A 24,936-nucleotide genomic window follows, 5' to 3' on the forward strand; every position below is an offset into this window, starting at 1 on the left:
CATGGGTCTTTCTTTTCTGATTTAATTAAAAGAAAATCAATTGTAAGCTTTTTCGGATCAATTCCAACAATGTAGACTGGTCCAATTCGAATTTCTCACTATTGCTAAATTGACTGAATGAACTCATTTTTCATTTGAATTAGAAGAGTGGGTAAACACTCAATTTATACAAAAGTGAGAAAGTTAGGTAGTTGCTTAAGAAACAAGTAATAATTCTACCGAAAAAGCCTAAAAACTCCTAACAACCCTCAACAAACTTCTTCTAAGAAATATCTAGAAGCAAATGGAAAAATAAACGCCCAAGAAAAAGGCTAGAAAAGAGAAAAGTTCAGGACAAAAAAAACTGATGCACCATGGCGAGGAAGCCTCAGTCAGAGCATATGCGCCCAGGCTTGATGCGCCATGGCAAAGGAGCCTCGACCAGATTTGGTGCACCAGGTCCTTGGTGCCTCAATCAGAATCCATGCACCAAGATATGTGTGCCACAGTCAGAGTGTTGTGCGTTGGCTTAATCTGATGCTTTGATAGTGACGCACTGTCTTGCCCATGTTTCTCATTCCTTAGGTCATAAACCATAATTCCTAAGCCAAGATTGAATTTCCCTCGATCATGTGGTAGTTTTGCTTGGTAAGATTTGATTTTGGTCTGATCAATTTATACATTGACTCACTCATGTTACATGGGTGCTTCATCTCGGTCATGATCAGTCATTGATAACTTTACTACTCACTGAATTCCAATTAAACCATTGAACATAATGCTTACTTTCTACTTAATATTCGATCACAATTAATAGCATAACTTAAACCAAGATTTTTCTACCAAAAAAAACTTAACTTCCACAAATAAAAACCAAGATTTTTAACATATATGAATCCATGAATAGAATCCAAGTATCCAACACCTCATATTTATAAGAGACACGTTTATACCCCATAAAATGATTTTTATAATTGCTCCTTAAAAATCTTCGCTATATGCTGATTTAACTTTTTATAAGGAACAAACTGTCCCTAAATTTATCCTAAAAAATATTAACTCACGTGTAAGTTTTTTGATGAATAACTTGAGAGTGTTAGAAAGTTAGTAATTCAAAGTTAGTTGGAATTTGCTATAATTAGAAAGCTGTTAAAGTTAGTTAGTCTAAATATAGTAAGGTGTATAAATAACCCATTGGGTTGATCATTGAATGCAAGTTGCTTACATATAAAAACTACTCTACCTTTCTTCTCAATCTCTCTCAATTACTTCTCTCAAACCTTCTTATTCTGTTTTTCTACTTTTCTGCATTTCTTTCTTTCTTTGTTTCAACAATTGGTATCAAGAGCTTTAAAGATCAAAAATCACTCTCTATTCTGCTGCAAAAACATGGCACAAACCACTGGAAATTTTTCAACAAACTTACCAGTTTTGGATGGATCGAATTGGGCAAGGTGGTGTATCCAGATGAAAGCCATCTTTGGCTACCAAGATGTGGCTGAAATCGTAGAAGATGGGTTCTCAATTCTGGAAGAAGCAGCTACTGAAGTTCAGAGGAATGAGTACAAGCAAAGTAAGAGGAAAGATTGCAAGGCCTTGTGCATCATTCATCAAGCAGTTGATAATGCACACTTTGAGAAGATTGCAGGTTCTGCAACTTCTAAAGAAGTCTGGGAAACTCTTGAGAAGCACTATGCTGGTGCTGCTCAATTAAAGAAGATAAGATTGCAGACCATGAGGAGAAGGTATGAACTTATGCAAATGGAGGAAAGTGAGAAAATCTCTGAATTCTTTACAAGAATAATCACTCACACAAATAGCATGAAGTCATGTGGAGAAAAGATGGATGATGCCACAATAATAGAGAAGATTCTGAGGACAGTGACACCAAGGTTTGATCATGTTGTGGTGGCCATTGAGGGATCAGGAAAAGTTGAAAGAGTGAAGGTTGAGGAGCTTCAGGGGTCACTTGAGGCCCATGAACAGAGGATGAATGAAAGGGGAGCAAATAGATCTTCTCACCAAGCTCTGCAGGCTCAAGAAAATGGCCCAAGAAAATGGCCTAAGAAAATTCTCACAATCTAGCAATGACCTTAATACTAAGCATGGAGAGACATTCAATAAGAGAGATGGAGGAAAACAGGCCAAGACTTGGAAGAAAAGGATGGACATAAAGAGAATTAGGTGCTTTAACTGTGACAAGATTGGACACTTCTCATCTGAGTGTCAAGCACCTAACAAGAACCATCATTATGGAAGGCAAGAATCAAAAGCTAACCTTGTCAAGGAGGATGATGAAGACTCTTGTGATATTATTGTTCAATTAATGATGACAACAAGCAATATTAGTACAGGAAGTGATACATGGTACCTAGACTCAGGATGCTCCAACCACATGACAGGAAAGAGAGATGAATTTTGATCCAACAAGGCAGAGTAAAGTGAAATTTGCAGACCACAGAGTCATTACAGCTGAAGGAACAGGTGATGTTCCCCTGACCATGGCAAATGGGAGGAGAGCATACATAAGTGATGTACTATTTGTTCCTGAGATGAAGACTAACTTGATCAGCATTGGCCAGTTGCACGAAAAGGGACTCACTATGCAGCTTCTGAATGGTTTCATGATAATCTATGATGACTAGAAGAGGAAGATTTTGAAGGCTCCATTGACAAGGAACAGAACCTTCCAAGTCAAGCTAGGAGCAGGAAACTCTCAATGCCTGAATGCAATAACCAAGAAGGATGAAACATGGTTATGGCATCTGAGATATGGTCACCTCAACTTCAGAGATCTTGGATTACTAAGGTCAAAAGATATGGTAAGTGGTTTTCCAGAAATCAAGGTTAAGCAACCTGATTGTGAAAGTTGCATCACTAGTAAACTAACTAGGACCTCTTTCAGCAATTACTCACAAGCAAGAGCCTTAGATACACTACATGTAGTGTACTCAGATGTGTGTGGACCTATGGAAGTGCCTACATTAGGAGGAAACAAGTATTTTGTCTCCTTCATAGATGAGTTCAGTAGGAAGATGTGGATCTACCTTATCAAGGCAAAAAGTGAAGTCTTTGTCAACATGGTAAGATACAAAGCAATGGTAGAAAGGCAATCTGGTAAACAAATCAAAATACTCATAACAGATGGAGGAGGGGAATTCACATCAAGAGAAGTTGAGAAGTTCTGTGAAGACAATGGCATAATTCATGAGGTCACCTCTCCATACACTCCACAACACAATGGGTTAGCTGAGAGAAGAAACAGGACAGTTATGAATATGGTGAGATGTATGCACAAGTGCAAAAGTCTTCCTCACAACCTATAGGGTGAAGCAGTCACAACTACTATATATGTTCTCAACAGATGTCCTACACAAAGGCTCAACAATATGGTTCCTGAGGAGGTATGGACAAGGAAGAAACCATCAGTGAAACACTTAAAAGTGTTTGGTTCTATGTGCTATAGACATATACCAGACCAGATCAGAAGGAAGCTAGATGATAAAGGTGAGTTAATGGTTTTTGTTGGCTACAACTCAACTGGATCCTACAAACTACTCAATCATGTGACAAAGCATATAGCTTTCAATAGGGATGTCAAGTTTGATGAGATGAGTACTTGGAATGACATTCTCAAGAAAATTGAACACAAAGAACCAATGATCACAGTACCCATAGAAGAGGAGCATGAGAGCATACAGGCAACAAACATAATCTCAGGTTCAGAAAGTGGTGAATCTAGATCTACAAGGACAAGAAGCACACCAGCAAGACTTAGTGAATTCGAGATGCTTGCAGATGATGCAGTTATAGAAGAAGGTGACTTAATTCATTATGCACTCATGGCTGAAGCTGAACCAATTACCTTTAGTCAAGCAATCAAGGAAGAAGAATGGATCAGTGCTATGGAGGATGAGATTAAGTCAATTGAGAAAAACAACTCATGGGAACTAGCTAACCTACCTACAGACAAGACTCCTATTGCAGTAAAGTGGGTATATAAGGTAAAGTGCAGACCTGATGGAAGCATCTCCAAACACAAAGTCAGGTTAGTGGCAAAAGGGTATATGCAAAGAGAAGGATATGACTACTCAGAGGTGTTTGCACCTGTTGCCAGATTTGAAACTGTGAGGCTAATTGTGGCTCTAGCAAGTAGAAATGATTGGAAGTTGTGGCAGCTTGATGTCAAGAGTGCCTTCTTGAATGGGCCTCTTGAAGAAGTAGTGTACATCACCCAACCTCCTGGATTTGAAATAGCAGAGAGAGAGGACAAAGTGCTAAGGCTTAGAAGAGCCTTGTATGGACTAAAGCAGGCACCTAGAGCCTGGAACAAGAGAATAGATTCATTCCTAGCATCAATTGGCTTCACCAAATGCATAGTAGAACATGGAGTCTATGTATGCATCACTACAACAAATGAAGTGATCCTACTATGCCTCTATGTAGATGATCTAGTCATCACAGGAAGTAGTGAGGATGAGATCATGAAGCTAAAAGGAAAGCTTAACTCTGAGTTTGAAATGACAGACTTAGGAGAATTGGCATACTTTTTAGGAATTGAGTTCCTAAAAACAGATAAAGGAATCATTATGCACCAAAGGAGATATGTGGCAGAAATCCTAGAGAGATTCAAGATGCAGAATTGCAACCCTGTCTTGATTCCAGTTGAAGGGAATATGCAGTCAGACAATCCAGCAAACAAGAAATCTGTGGATGCAACTCTTTTTCGACAAATTGTAGGATGCCTCAGGTTTGTGTGTTATAGCAGACCTGATCTAGCTTATGGTGCAGGAGTAATAAGTAGGCACATGGCCAATCCTAATCAGCTACATATGACAGCAGCCAAGAGAATCATGAGGTACCTAAAATGGACTTTGAACTATGGCATTCTGTTTCCAAACCAGAAAGAAAATGAGCTACAACTTGTTGGATTTTCAGATTCTGATTGGTGTGGGGATAAGGAGGACATGAGGAGCACATCTGGCTATGCTTTCTTTGTTAATGGTGCTCCAATCTCATGGAGTTCCAAGAAACAAGAAGTAGTGACACTCTCAACGTGTGAAGCTGAGTATATTGCAGCTTGCAATGCTGCTTGTCAAGGCTTATGGTTAACTTCTCTAATGTCAGAATTAAAGTGTGTTGAAGACATGAAGATTGAATTAAGAGTAGACAACAAGTCACCAATAAACTTAGCCAAAAATCCAGTTAGCCATGGAAGAAGTAAACACATTGAAACCAGATTTCACTTATTGAGAGATCAAGTTAGCAAGAAGAAGGTTGAGCTAATTCATTGTAAAACAGAACTACAAATTGCAGATGCTATGACAAAGCCACTAAAGGGAGATAGATTTGAGAAGATGAGAACAATGCTACATGTGGTTAAAATTTGAAACAATATGGCTTGGTTAAGGAAGGATGGATTTTTCGTGAATTTCACTACTGTGTTTTTAACAACTTGCTGTATGGAATTCTTTGAATTAAGGAAGGATGTTAGAAAGTTAGTAATTCAAAGTTAGTTGGAATTTGCTATAATTAGAAAGCTGTTAAAGTTAGTTAGTCTAAATATAGTAATGTGTATAAATAACCCATTGGGTTGATCATTGAATGCAAGTTGCTTACATACAAAAACTACTCTACCTTTGTTCTCAATCTCTCAATTACTTCTCTCAAACCTTCTTCATTTTGTTTTTCTACTTTTCTGCATTTCTTTCTTTCTTTGTTTCAACAGGGAGTTTTAATTTTCCATGCATCAAATATAAATATCACTTCTTATATTTCTTGAAGACCACGGATCTATTTTTCTTCTTAATGGTGTTGGACTGCTGATAGTCTTCCACGACTTCAAATATCTTTTGTGGCCAACTTCATCTTGAAAAAGGGTTTTGCTTACGAAATCAAAGATTGGAGAAAAAAGTAAAAAAAAAAAGATGGGTAAAGTTACTGTGCGTTAAAGTTTGTAGTAATTAGTCACTGAAATTGAACAAAGTTTGACACGCAAGCTTAGACTTTAATTGTTCATTGGATGATTTAGCACAAAAATGGAAATTTGAAAGAAGAAAAGGGGAAAATCTAAATATCATGATTTCCCCCTCGCCAGTGCATTAACAAATGTGTCATAGCTTTATTTGAAACGTTCACATCCAAATCACCCATGTATAGTCCTGGGAAAAGTGAAAGAAAAATCAATAAACTTGGAAGGAATGCTAATATTTTATCCCAAATTTATTCAATATCCTTTCATATTTAAACTGATATACAATTTAATGAATTATTAAATAATATAAAACATTGATACTAGTATAATTTTATTCATTATTTTCTTAATCTCACATTTTTCTTGGAAATGATGTTTTGAAAGAGTTACAAGTCATATATCTTTTGTTTCTCAAGAAAAGAAAATGTGTGGACGCTATATCTAAGAAACAGAAATATTATTAGTGTAATTGAAGAAAAATGAATGTGTTTTTAAAACATGAAACTTAAAATAAAATGATAAAAATGATAATAGAAAAATATACAACTGACCAAAATATATATATATATATATATGTATACATTGGGTATGGACAAATCCAAGAGAGAAAAAATTAGGTAACGAAGAAAAAATAACATTATGCATGTAGGTTTCACGGTTCACAACGATTTACATATATACTTTTAGATTATCATTGATGAGCTACTTATACTCAAAGTAAAATTCGAATTCACAATCCTCTTAGGCTTTGTTTGGGAGGCAGGTTTTGGAAGAGAATGAATGACTTTGAAAAGTCTTCCTCTTACTTGAGAGTTGGATGAAGAAGAGTCAAATCCTCCAAAACCCTCCATATGTCTATTTTTAAAGTCCCCAATTTGGGGTTTTTCAGTGATAAAATGTCAAAATAGTTAAATATTCTTAGTATATTGTATAATTATATATTATTATCCATTACTCATTGTTAATTATATTTTTAAAGAAAAAATAAAAAAATATTCTTACATTATTATTAGTTTACCCCTTCATCTAAATTTTATACTCCCAAACAAGGGAGACAGTTACCGTCATTTTCCCTTCTCTTCCTCCCCTTCCTAACTCTTTGATCCACCTCCTCCCCTTTCCCTCATAACTCTCAAAGAAAGCCTTAAGCTAGTAATTCCTTATGTGAATAGAGCTAAATCGTTACTAAATATATAGACCTTCAACTGGGGATAGACTACATGTATCCACATTTGAAATGTTAGAGAAACCATAATGATTGTTTTTAAGGTTGTTCTTGATGGAATAAGAATATTCTTATTTTGTTCCCTACAGTGTCATTCTTATTTTATGACTTTTGTTCTTATTACGAATCGTTTTTATTAATGGAAAGACATGTCATATTAGAAACAAAGAAAAATATAATAGGATAATATATTTTTATTCTTTTATGTGTAATAGAATAACTCTTTTATCATTAGAAATACAAATAAAATCAAGTATTTGTGTATACATTGTCCATATCGTAACATCAAAATCATTAAAGTTATGGTAACATCAGCTGTCCTATAAATTGTGTCACTTCATATACCACATACTATGATTGATTGAAAAGAATATTTTTAAGTTAAAAAATTAATAATTAATTATTTTTCTGACTAACCATAACTACTGGTATAGGCAGTTGCATAATTTATGGGATAGCAGATATATACCTAAAGTTAAGTATGTGACCACTAGTGTCACTTTGAGAAAAGTGTTTGTCATGGAAAACTATTAGTTGAATGATTCTCACTAATGATTTTGGCAACGTTTCACTATTTATAGGTAATATATCATGGTCTTGGATTAAATTATTTTATTTTATTACTTTACAAACAAATTAGAAGTTATCCCCTGTGGAAGGTTGTTCACTTATTTTATGACTTTATTTTATTTTGTAAAAATAAATTAAAAACTGCAGTCTAATAATTTTTTGTGACTTCATAAAAATTAAATAATTATTTTTCTCCATATGTGGGTGATAAAATTTTATTGGAACTTTATAAAGTCACTATAAGATTTACGCTCAATAAAACATTCAAGATACTTTTAATTTGTAAGGTCAAATCATTAGTTTTTAGTCTGGGTATGGTAATAGTTTTGTATGGGTGTATCATTTGGGTTATAGCATTTGCAGTGCTTATACTTTTGTAGTTTATAGCAGTTTTAGTATTTGAGAAGTTTAAATGCATTCATTCAAGCATGGTAAAATATTTTATTTGAAAAATTCAAAACTCATAAATAGTACATCAAAACAAAAATAATACCTATTTATAAAAGTGATGCCAAAACAAAAGGAGTAAGAATAATTCTTGAGTTTGGAGAAAATATAAAGACTAATCAAATTAGTGAAAGAAATAGAAGAGGAAGTATAAGGAAACTGATGGTGAGGGGTTGGTTAGAAAAACTATCTGCTTAATTATAGTCTGGTTTAAATAATCTAGTGGTGCATATATAATCAAATCAATGATGTTTATTCAAAAGTGTTTCACTATTGATTCTCCTTAAGAAAAATTTAAATTCAAGTCCCATGGATAATATTTTCACTAGCAAAAAAATTCAAGCATATTGTATATTTCATCAACACAAATAAATAATAGACCCACCTACACGTTAGAAATACTTCCACTAGGCAACATCTAGAGTATAATAATTTTTCACATATGCTTGTAGCCTCCGGTAAAAGAAGTAAAACAATTCAGGCTTTCGGAAAAGAAAACTCTCTAGGAGTTTATCTATCTATTAACAATATAATAAAAAAAACTTCTTCATGCCACAAGTCACATCCTCATCACATGTTTTTCCTTCATGCCACATGTCATATTCTCCTCACAAAAAAACTCATTCATGTCACATGTCACATCCTCCTCACATGTTTTCCCTTCATGTCACATTCTCCTCAATAAAAAATATTTCTTCATGCCACATGTCACATCTTCCTCACATGTTTTCCCTTCATGCCACATGTCACATTCTCCTCACAAAAAAACTCATTCATGTCACATGTCACATCTCCTCACATGTTTTCCCTTCATGCCACATGTCACATTCTCCTCATATTTTCTCATCTTAAAATGTTCTAAGTTATTAAAAAATTAAAAAAAAACTCATTCAAGCCACATGTTATTACTATGTACATTCCCATATTATCCTTACTTTTTATATATTTTATATGTTAATAATTTAATACTAATTAGCGATTGATCTATGTTGCTACCTCACCAAAATTGAGTGTTTACCGTACCTATATTTTGTTATGTTAAAATGTAATAGACATTGAGCATTAGATGATATTGAAATCATTTTTCACATCCAAACTATTTTTTTACACTAATCTATGTATATTATTTAACGTTTATTATTAATCTAAGAATAATTGCATTATTACACCTCATCAAAGTTTTGTAACACTTTTCCAATTGAATTTTAATATTTCAGATTCTTTGAATTTTAATTTTTCTCTATTATAATTGAAAAATCGAATTCCAAATTGAAGTTTTTTATAACTTTTAAATATATTTTTAATAAAAAAACTCATTTAGTATAATGATTTGATTCCAATTTTTACATTAAAAAATCGTATTTAAAATTGAAAAAATCATTTTATTTTCTATATATTTTAAAATATTTATTTTAATAAAAATAATATGGTATCATGTTCACACTTTCACTTTGTTATTTCCATTAGAAAATTCAAATTACAAATTGACATTTATTTTTCTTATGTGATTTAATATGCAAATACATAGGTAAGATATATATTCTTAATAATGTGAATGTATAAGTAACATGTGTGTTTTAACTATGCGAATGCATGAGTAACATGTGTTTTCTTAGTATTGTGAATGTACAAGTAACATGTGTGTTTTTAGTCATACGAATGCACGGGTCACATGTGTGTTCTTAATAATACAAATACACGAATAACATATGTTTCTTAACCATATAAATGTACATGTAATGTGTGTTATTAATCTTGCAGCAAAGAAGTATTGCCCCGTGCATCGCTGATGCACGGGTATCTTGCTAGTTTTGGAAGAAATTTACATCCTTTATTTTGTGAGGTTGAATAAGAAATATTTGAAATGTCTTAATCTAATTGATAGAGCTGTGACACATAAGGAGTATATGATTTGCTTTTGGATTTTTGCATGAAGCATTGTAATTGAACACTACAATTCTTGTACTCCTTCGTGTAGTGCAATAAAAATGGATAATTGTCATCAGTCTCGCAATAAAATTGGAAGCACAACTCTTCAGGTAGGGAATCATTGGAAGTATAAAACTAAAACATTACCACTTATGCTATCTGACATTGATTATTTTCACCAACTAATAAATTACCAATCGCACAAGCACTGCACGTTTTCCATAAATTCTACATCAGAAATGCCAAAGTAGTGAAACTAAATAATTTGCATAAAAGAAATACGAACAATTGAAATTGTTGAATCTGGTTGTAAACTTTGCATACAAGTCCGTTGTTTTTTAATTCCACCGTAGAAATACTGAATACGGTGGTGACAGATCAGGTATAATTAAATATAATACTTCCCTCCATTTCTTGTCTATCTTCTTTATCTAATAGGCACTAACCTTTTAAATAAATTATTCAAGGGTTGGGTTACGATGTTGTCCATTTAATAATAAAATATTTGATAAATTCTTATCACCATAAAGCTAGTTATCTCAATGCAAATATAACATAAATTTCTTATGCAGAACAATTAACCAAGTAATCCATTGAAGTCACATAAACATGAAATATAAAAACTCACCTTAGAAAACATGAATATTGATGGGATAGGGGACAGTTATTTAGACTGATAACAAGGGGGGAATTTTAGGTGATATTTAAATACAAATATATAATATATAAAAATTTCAACCGGAGCACATGCACCCTGCCTCCATGCACATTTCACTAACCATAGAACCAAAAAATTGCATGCAACTAGCCAAGGAACCAGCTTGTGTGCATGGGTTGAGTGGGATTGTAGTAACAAAACAGTCAGAAGGTTGTAACTTGAAAACTAATAAAGTGATGAATGTTACCACAAGGAATAGACCAATAAAATGAACAATCTTTGCCATGGAAATTAGCTTCAATGACTTTAGCAAGTAAGGACTAATAATTTATAGGCCAAGTTGGTCCCTAGCCTTATCAATGGAAGGACAATCACATGATGGTGTATAGTTAAAAGTAAATATATTCCTAGTTTTTGTACATGCAATTAAAATGAAGGGAGGTGAGTGAGGAGAGTGGGAAGCAAGATATCTACATTAAACTAAATTTTATATGCTTGTAGCTTTTGGTAAAAAAAATTAAGTATGCTTATTTAAGTGATTAGGGACCATATTTCTAAACATGAGAAACAAATGTAAGGGATTGGGGACCATATTTCTAAACTATGAGTCATGACCAGGTCGCTATCTTTAAGACGTTTCGTGGCACTGCCCAAAATGTGCAAGCAGACTATCAACCACGTCATCCCCAGGATAAAACAACCCATATATCTGTTATTGAATTCTTACTGCACTGTTAGAACCGATCTCGAATACACCCATCACAATATGGCTACCAGTGCCAATTCTCGAAATTACCCACAATATGGCTACCCGTGTCAATTCTCTTCCCACAATACTGACTACCAGTGTCAGTTCTCGAAATGCCCACAATGTGACTACTTGTGCCAATTCTTTCCCCCAATACTGACTACCAGTGTCAGTTCTCGAAATGCCCACAATGTGACTACTTGTGCCAATTCTTTCCCCCAATACTGACTACCAGTGTCAGTTCTCGAAATGCCCACAATGTGACTACTTGTGCCAATTCTTTCCCCCAATACTGACTACCAGTGTCAGTTCTCGAAATGCCCACAATGTGACTACTTGTGCCAATTCTTTCCCCCAATACTGACTACCAGTGTCAGTTCTCGAAATGCCCACAATGTGACTACTTGTGCCAATTCTTTCCCCCAATACTGACTACCAGTGTCAGTTCTCGAAATGCCCACAATGTGACTACTTGTGCCAATTCTTTCCCCCAATACTAACTACTAGTGTCAGTTCTCGAAATTTCCAGACTATGGCTACATGTGCCAATTCTTTCCCCCAATACTGATTACCAGTGTCAGTTCTCGAAATTCCCACAATATGGCTGCCTATGCCATTTCTTAGTGCCACGGAAAAAAAGGAGAGAAGTTTGCCGGAAATGCATCGGCGAAAAATATGAGGGAGAAAAAAAAAGTTGAATGAAAGTGCATTCATCTTGGGGCAAGAAAATATGTAGGGAGAATGTTTCTAGGGATTTTTGCATGAAGCATTGTAATTGAACACTACAATTCTTGTACTCCTTCGTGTAGTGCAATAAAAATGGATAATTGTCGTAACCAACCAAAAAATAAAGTTTGCGGGAGAGAATGTCTTGAATGCAAAATATGTAAAAAGTTTAGAAGAATAACATATAGCATATTCTTCATCGGTTGGTGTCATCAGTCTCGCAATAAAATTGGAAGCACAACTCTTCAGGTAGGGAATCATTGGAAGTATAAAACTAAAACATTACCACTTATGCTATATGGCATTGATTATTTTCACAAACTAATAAATTACCATTCGCACAAGCACTGCACGTTTTCCATAACTTCTACTTCAGAAATGCCAAAGTAGTGAAACTAAATAATTTGCATAAAAGAAATAGGAATAATTGAAATTATTGAATCTGGTTGTAAACTTTGCATACAAGTCTGTTGTTTTTTAATTCCACCGTAGAAATACTGAATACGATGGTGACACATCAGGTATAATTAAATATAATACTTCCCTCCATTTCTTGTCTATCTTCTTTATCTAATTTATCTAATGGGCACTAACCTTTTAAATAAATCATTCAAGGGTTGAGTTATGATGTTGTCCATTTAATAATAAAATATTTGATAAATTTTTATCACCATAAAGCTAGTTATCTCAATGCAAATATAATATAAATTTCTTATGAAGAACAATTAACCAAGTAATCCATTGAAGTCACATAAACATGAAATATAAAAAATCACCTTAGAAAACTATCAACCACGTCATCCCCAGGATAAAACAGCCCATATCTCTGTTATTGAATTCTTACTGCACTGTTAGAACCGATCTCGAATACACCCATCACAATATGGCTACCAGTGCCAATTCTCGAAATTACCCACAATATGGCTACCCGTGTCAATTCTCTTCCCACAATACTGACTACCAGTGTCAGTTCTCGAAATTTCCAGAATATGGCTACCTGTGCCAATTCTTTCCCCCAATACTGATTACTAGTGTCAGTTTTCAAAATTCCCACAATATGGCTGCTTATGCCATTTCTTAGTGCCACGGAAAGAAATGGGAGAAGTTTGCCGAAAATGCATCGGCGGAAAATATGAGGGCGAAAGAATAAGTTGAATGAAAGTGCATTCATCTTCGGGCAAGAAAATATGTAGGGAGAACGTTTCTATTTATAACTTGGGATTATTTCCAAATTCCTCATCTCTCCAATGTGAGACTTGAGAGTTGTTTTTTTTTTCAAAACTCTTCTATGTGGGACTTGAGAGTTGTATTTTCAAAACTCTTCTATGTGGGGTGTGTTTTTTATATTTCACACCCAAAACTTCTCACTAATGGCTTCCAACAAATCTTAATAACAATTTTGATACATGGAAGGTTAGGGAGTAGGGATCACTATAGGAGGATAAACAAATAAATATTCATCTACCACATACCAACAGTGAAAATATCATCAGATGCCTTGGTCTACCTTAGATATGTTTTTCAAGCCCACAAAGATTGGAAGCTGACTAATAAATTTATGAGGAAAGGAACACGATTTATTTATGAAGGAGACATGTCTATTGTTAACATCGGTATCAATTAAGAAAGAAATTTAAAGCAATAAGGTAGAAAGAATTGCCCCTAACCCAGAATCAAAGTGATTCTGTTAGGGTTCTATATAGATTGTTATTAAAGAAGACTAGATTTACAAGAGAGTAGTGAATAGAGAGAGAACCTTAGATCCCACGATCCAATCTTAACTTCTGATTCCAAATCAGAGAGTTATTCCTAACTACCTCTCCTAATTAACCACCTTTCAATTTATAGAATCACTCCTCATACTAACTAACTAACTGCCTAAGGGTAGAGAGGAAAGTTTGTTATTATTGAACCAAACTTTCCTTTTCCCTCTAGTATGCACCTTTTTAATAACTAGTTGTGACCCTTTGCTATCACTACCCCTCCCTTTAATAGTCAGTTTGTCCTCAAGTGGGAAATCTCGAAATTGGTCTTGTATAGTTGCAGCTAGTTCCCAGGTTGATTCATGCTCTGGTAGGTTGTGCCATTTGACTAACACCTCCAAATTCCCTTGTGGATCTTCCTTGCTGTCCCTGATGTCTTATGGTGCCATTGTTAACTCATATTCTTCATTCAACATAGGAGGCAATGGTTGAGCTACCTGGTTAGGCTTAATAGCCTTTTTCAGCAAGGAAATGTGAAACACATGATAGATTTGTGAATATTCTGGTAGAGCTAGTTGATAGGCCACAAAACTCAGCTTCTTCATGATCTTGAAGGGACCATAATACTTAGGAGCCAATTTAGCATAGGGTCTAGTTGCTAGGGACTTCAATTTGTAGGGCTGTAATTTCAAGTACACCCATTCCTCCTCTTCAAACTCAACTTCTATGCTTATCAGTTGCTTGTTTCATTAGGTTGTGAGCATTAGCTAAGTTCACCTTCAATTCCTCTATAATTCTATATCTGGTAGTCATGAGTTGGTACAAATCAGGAGACTCAATATGATTTTCCAGCTGCCACAATTTTTATAGTTAAGAAAATGAAAATCATTTGTAGAAAAACAAGGAAAAAGAAAATAACAACCTCTAAGTTTTACAAAACTTTAAATTGATATAAGGCCTTATAACCAAACAAAAATATCACAAAAATGTGTCATGAAATCCCGTCATGATCACTATCAGTAGGGCTTATTATTGCTTCAAGAGAAATACAATGATGACACGGAAACGAAAGCCATCCAGATACTAAGCATATTTAGGTGCTCAAGTAGGTTATTTTCTTTTTGGCATGATGGAGTTTTTATCTTCAATTGCAATCACATTTCAAAATCGTGTTGAACTAGTCAAATATAACCCATAAATAAGCAGGAGAAAAGACAATGATTTCAAGATAGACCACGATATAATGTTAGTTTAAAATTGCTTATATGTGAATTAGTAATGGGACTTGAATTCGCTTTTAACTTGCTAACTAAAAAACCCCGATAACAAATAACCACTCAATTCAATAAGACAGTGTTGGTACAGAGCCTTCCAAATCCTAATATGTCATCACACTCCAACATAAGATAAAATTTTCCTATTTAAAAGTCTACACTTCTGTGACGCAGAAAGAAACGGGCAGTTGCATATCATCCGTTAGTGGAGAAGTAGTCTATATCCATTTACGTTCTTGCTTTATGTATTTTCTTTCTATCTCTTTTAAAAGTGAATTTTTAGAAAATATAAGGCCCGGTTGCAAAATAATGGATATTTCTAGATATGGGTATGGCTAAGGATACTTGACGGCATTTCCATTTATATTGATCTTGAAAATTTAATGATTAGCAACAAATGTTTCTAACAATTAAAATTAGACAATTTTATGCCTTCAAGATACACGAGTTGCCAGGTCTGAGATAATTCAAGGGGCACTCAGTGTGTGAGGCTCACCTAGTGGGTCTACGTAGGGTAAATATACACAGCCTTGACATTGAGAGGTTGATTCCATGATCTAAACCCATGACCTCCAGACGAAGGTAACAACCTTAACGTTGTGTCGAGACTCCTTTAAGGAATTCGAAAAATTACATTCGACATAATGAAATAGGAGTAAATGCACTATGGTATTTATGTATCTGTATGAAATACCAGAAATCCTATCTCTGTCCTAAGCAAATACAAGGGCAACAGCTTCTATGTTCTCCTTCTACCCCAAGCATTTTAGAATCATTTCCACTTTTGTATATAAAGGAGTCTCTCTCATCACCCTCAATGACTGTGTTCTTAGGCATGGCATAATCTGTACTAAATCAATACATCATTCAAGTTAAAATAAAAAAAAATAAAAAAGAAACCAGCCAAACACAAGTCTGTGGCAGAAGGGTGTAGATGTATATTTAAGTCATTGAGGTTCTCCATATAAAACTAGCACAAAATACAAGTCACCCTGTCTAAAATCAAGTATCAAATACTATTTTAAGCATACCCGAAAGGTTGTGACAAATATTTTAGAGAAATCACTCAATGATTTCTTGGAATAAATATTGACATAATTTTCCTTTCAATGTAGAGAGAAAATAAGAAGATCGGAGAGAGATTAATAAATGCACAAGGTATAAGAAAATATATGCATAATACAAGTACCAGTTATCCAACTTGTCCATAACTGGTTTCATGTCACTGTTTGCTCCCTGTGCAGCCAAATCCAAGTGTCAGAAACTGAACCAAAAATGATGTAAAAAACAATGAAATAAAACAAAGAAAGTTTGAAAAAAATGAATATTAAATAATTAACTAACTATTAACTTATTCCAATCAATATAACTGCAACGGGGAATGGTCGTATGGAGACAGAGGCTGCATGACATGTCTTGTATAAAAAATATTATTTGATAAATATGATAACAAAAGAAGCATGGAGTGGCTTTAACTTAATTATTTAGTATGGATAATACAAAATATAAAAATATAGATTGTATCAGTGCAATAAAAGGCACAAAAAGAGCACCAGAGCGATCTTTGGTCACTCAATCATGTTTTTTAGCAAAAACAAAATCCTCTTATTTCTTAGTGAGGATGCCTGTTCTTGAGTGATTTTGTTATTAATATTTAATAATAAGTTTATTTTGTGTTTGAGCTGCAAAATGTACTTTCGAATCATTCTTTCAGGTATTTGGGCATTGAGACAGCAAATACCTAGGTGCTCAGCAGGCTAAAAGCGAGTTTATGCAACAGTGCCTAGGCGCCCAGAAGCTCTGTGAGCAGGAGATGCATTGTGCCCAGTGCCTAGGTGCTCAGACATGGGGCCTAGGCACTCAGTCAACAGAAAAATGTGATTTAACAGTCCTCACTAGCACCTAGGCGCCAACTATTACGAAGTTAAGGATTTTGGGTTGTTTTAGCATTCATCAACCATAAAAGAGTGGTTTCTTAGCATTCTCAACACACACACACAAAATGTATGGAGAGTAGAAAGCAAGAGTCTCAGACATAGAAAGTCAAAGGGTGTCTTGATTGTGTTCCTCCAAAGGATATCCATGGAGTTTGCTTTTCTTTCTCCATCTTTCCTATTTTTCCATTATTCTTATGAGTAGCTAAAACCTTGTGTTAGGTTTTGATGGAATTTGTGTTTTGATATGTAATTGAACCATGAATTGAATGAACTACTTTGTTTTATGTTAACCGATGATTGTGCTTTTCATTCATTCTTCAAAATTTGCCATTCTTGGGTTAAGGGTTCTTTTTCTAATTGGGAAATTAGGGATTGAGCATGTCCCAAATCTTCAGCACATATCTCATCTTAGGAATTTTGCTTGTGATATGTGCAATCCATTCTTCAAATCCATTGTTTTGTTGTTGCTGTTGTAACTCAAAATTACTCAAGGAATTAGTAACTTCTTAGTTACAATAAAGTGTGATTCTTAAAGGAATTTGGAATTGCAACCTTTGGGATTTCAATTCTTAATAGAGAATTGAGTAATTTGTTTGAGTCTGTGGGTAAATTATATGATGAATGAAGGGAAATTACATTCCTAGCATTTGTCTCCTCTGTTATTTCCAAACAATTTCTTCTTATTTTCACTATAGTTTCTTTATAATTTTGTTACAACTTGATCCTCTTAACAAATATATGTTGTCCTATTTCACTGATAACTTGCATGATAAGGTGGCCATTGCTTAACGATAATCCTTGTGGGTTCGACAATCTACTTATCATTACATTACTTGTGTGTGGTAGGTTATAATTGCCGAAAAGCTAACACTATTACACTAAGGAGCTGAGGTGAGGCACCAAAAGGGGTTAACACCCAGCTGGTGAAAGCACACACTTTTGGTGCCTTAAATTCACATTTCAGGCTCGAACAACGCACACCTTTTGCACCTTACTTATAACTATAAAAACTCAGATTTCCCAGCCATATAACATACTAACTAACTTTGATGTGAAACGGGAGAATTAGTCAAAATATCAACTAAGTAACTAGTTGTCATCCTTTGGAACTCTTTTGTTATGTCGATTGATAGTTAATTTATAAAGTTGATACTAAATAAATCAAACATTTTATCCTAATACCTTTTCTCAATGAGTAGTCTCTATTCTCTTGCATGAAGTTGTTGAAAGTTTGAAACCTGTGAGTTCCTTAAGGGCGGCTTTCGCATTAAATTTCAAAATATCTTATTCTTACTATTATACATTCACAGGGTAGGCAAGTACCATTATCAGAGAATATAAAGTCCAAAGTCTTATAGGTAAGATTTTATCATCTTTGATGGTTGTACTAACGGTATGGCTTCAACATTTAATCCTGGGAAGTAACCAACAGTCAAAACTACGCCTTCATTTATATTTCTGGTATATCCATCCCCGGAGAAGACATAAAAAGGACACCCCACTTGACCTGCATAAATTATCCTCACTTTACTTTAGTATACCAAAAAGCTCTAATAGAAAGGGATTATTTATATAATTATATATGTATCAACATTCAACCTCTTTGAATTCATCAGTTACAGCATCACTTCCAATAATACCATTTCCCACAGAAACAATAACGGTAATATTGAATCCCAATCTCCCTCTAATCTGCACAATAAACATTAAGCTAATGGCATAGTACTAATAACAACGATAAACTAAAAATGGGAAAAAAGAAAGTAAGAGTAAAATTATACAAGTTGTAGAGTCTTGGATAATTCAAATCCACTTCCAACATTGACACTAGCAAAATGAGGACGAAAAGGCTCGGACAAAACTTTGTTAACAACCTCGTTCACAGCATCCTGTTCAAGTGCACAAATTCTATACATGAATCTATTGATCTATCTCAATTATTACAAGCTGAGTATTAAGCAAGTAAATAAATAAAAATGACTATAAAGACGCATAATAAATTTCTATAATTCATTGTAAATTTGTGTGACCAAACACTAATTCACATTACAACAACAATCAAAGGAATTCACAGTTCAAATAAAAATGGAAAAAATAAATTAGACATAAAATATGAAATGTCAGTGAAACTTGTCATTTACCGATAAATTGGACAAACACTATATGTTTTTTAGAATCAAAAATGAGATTTTCGGTATTTGAAAAAGAAAAGGGTTTGAAATCAGGGTTTGCGAGGACATAATGGTAATTTAGTGAGATAGGAAAATGAAGAGTTACATGTAGCAAAAGGTTGAGAGAGGGAGCAATTGATATGGTTGTTTGTGAAAACTAGGAATTCAAGGATGAATTCGAAGACTCAATTGAATAAGGGTAGAGATTCTAATGAAAAGAAGAATAGAATCTGAACTTTTTTATTGAATTATGCAAGACTTACAAGAATTACAAGAAAAAGAGTATATTGTGAATGAATTTGTATATGTTACCCTAAGTAACTTGCTCTACAAGTTACTTATACAACTCATTTCGCTAACTAACTTTCCCTTCACAATTCTATTAGTAACTAACTACACTATTACAATTATGTCCTTATCATTGCCTCTCCCACAAAAAAATTCTTGCCCTCAAGAATTGAATTGAGGAAATTGGTTGCAAAGATCAACTCAATCTTAGTTTCATAGGATGCACCCTTTAGTATGTATCTTTTTCCAATCATAGCGTATTTCATCTTCAATTTATCAAGATTCCAAATAGTAACCTTGCTCCACTCGGAAACCTCCACATCATCAAATTCCAAAGTCAAAGTACCAACAATGTCAAGTTGAATTGATTGGCCCCAACATTTGCTTTTTAAGTTGTTATCCCCCCAAAATTTCCAACCTCTACCCTCACAATGACATGCAACTGTCATATGATGATGATTGACCTTCTCTAAGATAAAATGAAGGCCTTTATTTGGAAAGTTATCCTTATATGTTCCTCTAAGTAATGGATTAAATGGTTTGCAAACTGAAGGATCCACAACCTCCTCAGATTCAAATGTGTAGACCCTTTACTATCTATTTCCTCCTTTGCAGCATCATGTCTCTGATTATCATACCCAGAATCACTAAAATTTTCATCACTCAATTTTTCCTTCCTTAATATGGAGGAAGCCTCTTGATCATTCCATTGTCTTTGGCTCTCATCAACTACTATATTCTCCGGATCAACTTTTTCTGAAGCAAAGCATCGAATATTTTGTATGCATTCTTGTTGATTAAAACTAAAGCTTTTGTTCTTGGATGATCTTTCTGAATCTTGCTTGGTCCTCTTCATAAGTTCCTCCATTGTATTCTTCAATGATTCTGCTAATGTCTTTTGAATTTCACCTGCAAACTCCATCATGGTTTCTCCATTTTCTCCATTATTCGATATTCCAAATGCTCTTCTACTTCCTTCAGCGTTCTTTGTGTAGGTTCTGTCATTTCTCTTCCCAGAAAAGAAGAAGCTCTAGATACCAATTGATATGGTTGTTTGTGAAAACTAGGAATTCAAGGATGAATTCGAAGCCTCAAGTGAATAAGAGTAGAGATTCTAATGAAAAGAAGAATAGAATCTGAACTTTCTTATTGAATTATGCAAGACTTACAAGAATTGCAAGAAGAAGAGTATATTGTGAATGAATTTGTATATGTTACCCTAAGCAACTTGCTCTACAAGTTACTTATACAACTCATTTCCCTAACTAACTTTCCCTTCACAATTCTATTAGTAACTAACTACACTATTACAATTATGTCCTTATCAGCAGTTGAGAGCTTTAGGACAAAAGAGAATGCGACTGCAGATAAAGTTCCATGATTTGGTGACGCAAGCTGCTGAAGCGAATGATGGAGCAGGAAGCCTCGCTAGAATGTTTTGAACAAGATTATCGTTCAACAAATTCAAGCCTCCCATACTCGTGTTCGAATCGTTTGAACCTCTCACTTTGATGTTCGATGATGATGATGATGGATCCTCCATTGTGGCACAGAAACACAATCCTCAAAGTTCGCTAGGGTTTGGAAAATGGTTAGATAGAGAATATGGACCTCGGTCATGGACTTGGGACATGGGCTTCGGCCCTATTAATTTTTTTTTACTATCAATGTCTCAATGACATTCTTTTTATAAGGAATTAATCATTTTCGAGATTGAATAACTGTTCAACAAATAAATGTCGCTCATATAAATTAAATATTAAATCTTTTGATTTTTAAGAATCTAACAGAACCTTACACATCTAAAAAGTTTTGAGAGATTAATACTCAGTTGGTGTTAATCTTAAATTGAATATGATCAAAAATTTCAAATTGAATATGATGACAAATATCTTAAAACATATATATACACTTTCACACACACTAACATAATAAAATATACATAATTTGAAGCATTATCCGTAACCATTATATATATATTAACCTTAATAAGTAATTCCAGAAATCACAACAACCTCAAGCTGAAAACAATTACATATGTATATTTTAATTCGCAATATATATATATATATAAGGTCGTGAATTCTAGATTGTATATATATAAAAGAAAAACACGACTTAACTTATATATACCTTATATATATATATATATATACACTTTAACAAATTGCAAAATTGTAAAGTGACAAAAGTCAATATCTAACACTAAGACATTAGTGTACATGTAATATACATATAATATACATATTGCATAACATAGTCATAAAAGTTAATGCAATGTTCTTGCATAGATTTGAACACATGTTGCAATGATTCATAATACAAATTACTCATAATCAAATAAGCGGAAACATGAAAAAGTTACCATCATTATTGATAAATACTCAATTTTCATAAGCAATAGTGGAAGCATAAAAATCCCAAAATTTAAAAAGTAGGGTTCATAAAAATTGGGGGAAAACATCTTTAATGGAGAACCATAAAATTCAGAACTTATAGCTCTCATACCAACTTGTTAAATATTTCCTGATGATTGGTGAAATACGAATACTAGAATCTTGAATATCATGATTCTCACACATAATCTAAACAATGATACAAAGTCATACCTAAATTCATGTTCTCTTATCTCCTCTTTTGATATAGCTTTTGAGAGAATTTTGGTATGATGATTTTCCTCAACCAAATCCTTACTTTCTTTTGGGACCTTCATTTTATCTCTTGGGGACCATAATCATTCCTTATGTGTTAACTTATAGAGTTCTTATTATCCCGTATAGGTCAACCGTTTAGGTATTCACTTATTAAACTGATATTCATTATCAATTTTAGAAGTCCTATGAATTGTCAGAAATTGGATCACTTATTTTTTAACCCAAAATAAATAGTCAATATAATTATATTAAATATATGATGTCCACCTTAATTAGAAATTATGAATTTCTAACGCATACAACTTTTCCATGAAAAATAACATTAAAATATGGGACAAACTTCTTTTCCATACATGTTGACATTTTAATCAAATTATAATAAACATGCTCTTTTATTCACAACATGGTTCTACAATAAATTGCCAAGCATAGCTCCAAAGTCAAAACTTACAAACAAGTAATCTACCAAATTTAATGAATATAGAGATTAAAAGATTATATGAAAGCAAAATCAGAAGAGTGAAAAGCTAGTAGGAAAATGCATTGGTCTACATATATCTGTTAATTTTACTATTACTTTTGTTTAAAATGCCATTCAGTTCTGGCTCTAACTACATCTGATTTATTGTCTTGAAGACTAAGCAAGTGAGTGTATTGCAGGTCAGGCTTTCTGTTGATGGAGTTATTGGATTCTCCGATTACCCTTGCTGTTGGAGTAGTTATGGATTCCAGCAAATTCGATTATTGACATTCGCCCCGAAATTCCAAAGTCATGCTTGTCATATTAAAGTCTTCTAGCACTTCTATTGGCACACTCTGCATCCAACAAGCAAATCAACATTTGTAAATAGCAATTACCGTTGTAGTTATGGTTATATTGGAAATAAGTGTAAAAATGCAGCTAATGTTGTCAGAATTAAGACTGCGACATAGTTGGATAGACTATTGATGAATGTGAAATTATGTTACATTTACATTATTTTAGGACATAATTAGGATTTTATGATTGTTTTTAGCTTTTATTTCTCTTTGTTCGGGTTGAACAGATGTTTTTAGCTATCTTGTGCAGTTTGGATGAATTAAAGCCAAAAAGAGTAGAAATTGGGTGCAAGAAGATTGAATTCAGTGTTGAGGCTATGTGAAGACCAATTGAAGGGCCAAAAGAAGTTAAAAATATTATATTATATTCCTATTTTTTAGATTTGTTTTGTTGGGCTTAACCCAATATTTTGTAATTAAGATAAATAAGGGTTCTCCGTCAAGGATAAAAACATTTTACTTTACATTTTACACTACAATTCTATAATTTAGAATTTGAGATTCTCTTCTACATCATAAGTGAGTAATTCCCTTTGTTTTTAGGATTGAGGCTATGTCATTTTACATTCAATAAACACTTGTTCTTACTTCTATTTCATTGAGTGTTGTGATTTGAATAATTAAACTGAGTTTTATTTGTGTGAGTTGTCTGGCAAAAAAATTACATCTCTTAGATACATCGGGGAAGAACTGAGAGGTTAACTCAACTATCTGAACATTCAGTTATTCAAACTAGAATCCTAATTCACGAGAGTAGTATTAGGATTCTCGGGCGTTTCTGGAATTCACATTGGGTTGCTACGAAGCGATTGGATAGAAAGATCCAAGTGAATGATTTGATTGATAATCGTACCACAAGAGTAGGTGCGACTTCAATTGAGTACACGTGTCAGAGCTCGAGAGAGGATGACATATATCAGAGAGCAATTCACATTCACAACTTAAAGTTCATGAAAAGGAGCAAAACAATGATTTGCAAGTGTAAAGGCGGTAACCCTTATCCTGGGAACTATTCCTAAATTAGATTTTAATCATTTTTAAGTTAAGAATAAATTAATTGTTATAATTAAAGGAATTTTCCAATCTTCGTGCGACCGATTTTGTATTATTTGACGATGAAATTGTGCATTTGCAATTTGCCCAATTAAGTTTGCGATTTCCTCTATCAACTATCACAACTGTATCATAGTGATTGCAATTATAGTTGAGGACCTTAATTTAAAACGATGAATTCATTACCAAAATGTATGACATAAACTATTTATCTTTTCTCAACATTTCTGCATTTGTTTTGTCATTGTTTGTATAATTTGTTCCATCTCGGTAGATACTTACCCCTAAAATCCATCCAATGTATTTCACATTGTTCACATGCTGATTAGCATCCATGTGGTTCCACCTTGGATGCATTGCATTAAGTAAAAAAAAGTAGTCAAATCAAATATCTAATAGTAATATAATTTAAGTTGAACACTAGTACTTAATGCAATTGAAAAAGAAGAGATGGAATGATGTAAAAAAGTGTTTAGATGGATCGATGACTATCGCGTCCTAATTTTCGGTTGCACGACTTTGTTTAGAGTCGCTACTACATTTTATAGTGAAAAATGTAGATTTTTTTTTAAGCCCAATTACTTGGACTTTTGGATTTTCGATATCTAGGTTCGGGAGTCGATTACAAGATAGGGAAGGTATTAGCACTCTACCCGCCCGCCTTAAGCGGTACCCTTCATTAAAATATATGACTTTATTGTTATAATTATTATTATTTTATTAATTTATTTGATTAATTAACTAATTATCAAGAAAAAATTATTTATTTTTATTATTGAAC

At 33.6% G+C, this 24,936-nt stretch overlaps 1 protein-coding gene and 2 long non-coding RNA genes across 4 annotated transcripts; 1 reads left to right on the forward strand and 2 right to left on the reverse strand.

Moving 5' to 3' along the window:
- On the forward strand, positions 1,369–2,064 carry LOC109327699. The gene has a single exon (XM_019560864.1). It carries the CDS (start codon positions 1,369–1,371, stop codon positions 2,062–2,064), a length of 696 nt encoding a protein of 231 aa, XP_019416409.1.
- On the reverse strand, positions 5,734–23,117 carry LOC109327573. Its single transcript, XR_002105342.1, has 3 exons — positions 22,861–23,117; positions 15,968–15,969; positions 5,734–5,747 (listed from the first exon to the last, which is right to left on the reverse strand). It is a non-coding gene; the product is annotated as an uncharacterized LOC109327573 (long non-coding RNA).
- Positions 18,663–19,480, reverse strand: LOC109327572. 2 transcript variants are annotated; one of them, XR_002105341.1, is made up of 4 exons: positions 19,448–19,480; positions 18,952–19,059; positions 18,770–18,862; positions 18,663–18,677 (listed from the first exon to the last, which is right to left on the reverse strand). It is a non-coding gene; the product is annotated as an uncharacterized LOC109327572 (long non-coding RNA). The 2 variants fall into 2 exon arrangements; XR_002105340.1 differs by lacking the exon at positions 18,663–18,677 and having other exon boundaries at positions 18,706–18,862.

This window comes from Lupinus angustifolius, chromosome LG15, assembly GCF_001865875.1.
Source record: "Lupinus angustifolius cultivar Tanjil chromosome LG15, LupAngTanjil_v1.0, whole genome shotgun sequence".
Classification (NCBI taxonomy): Eukaryota; Viridiplantae; Streptophyta; class Magnoliopsida; order Fabales; family Fabaceae; genus Lupinus; species Lupinus angustifolius.

Excerpts from the sequence above, each read along its gene's own strand:
- LOC109327699 (XM_019560864.1), top strand. The coding sequence starts at position 1,369 with ATGGCACAAACCACTGGAAATTTTTCAACAAACTTACCAGTTTTGGAT.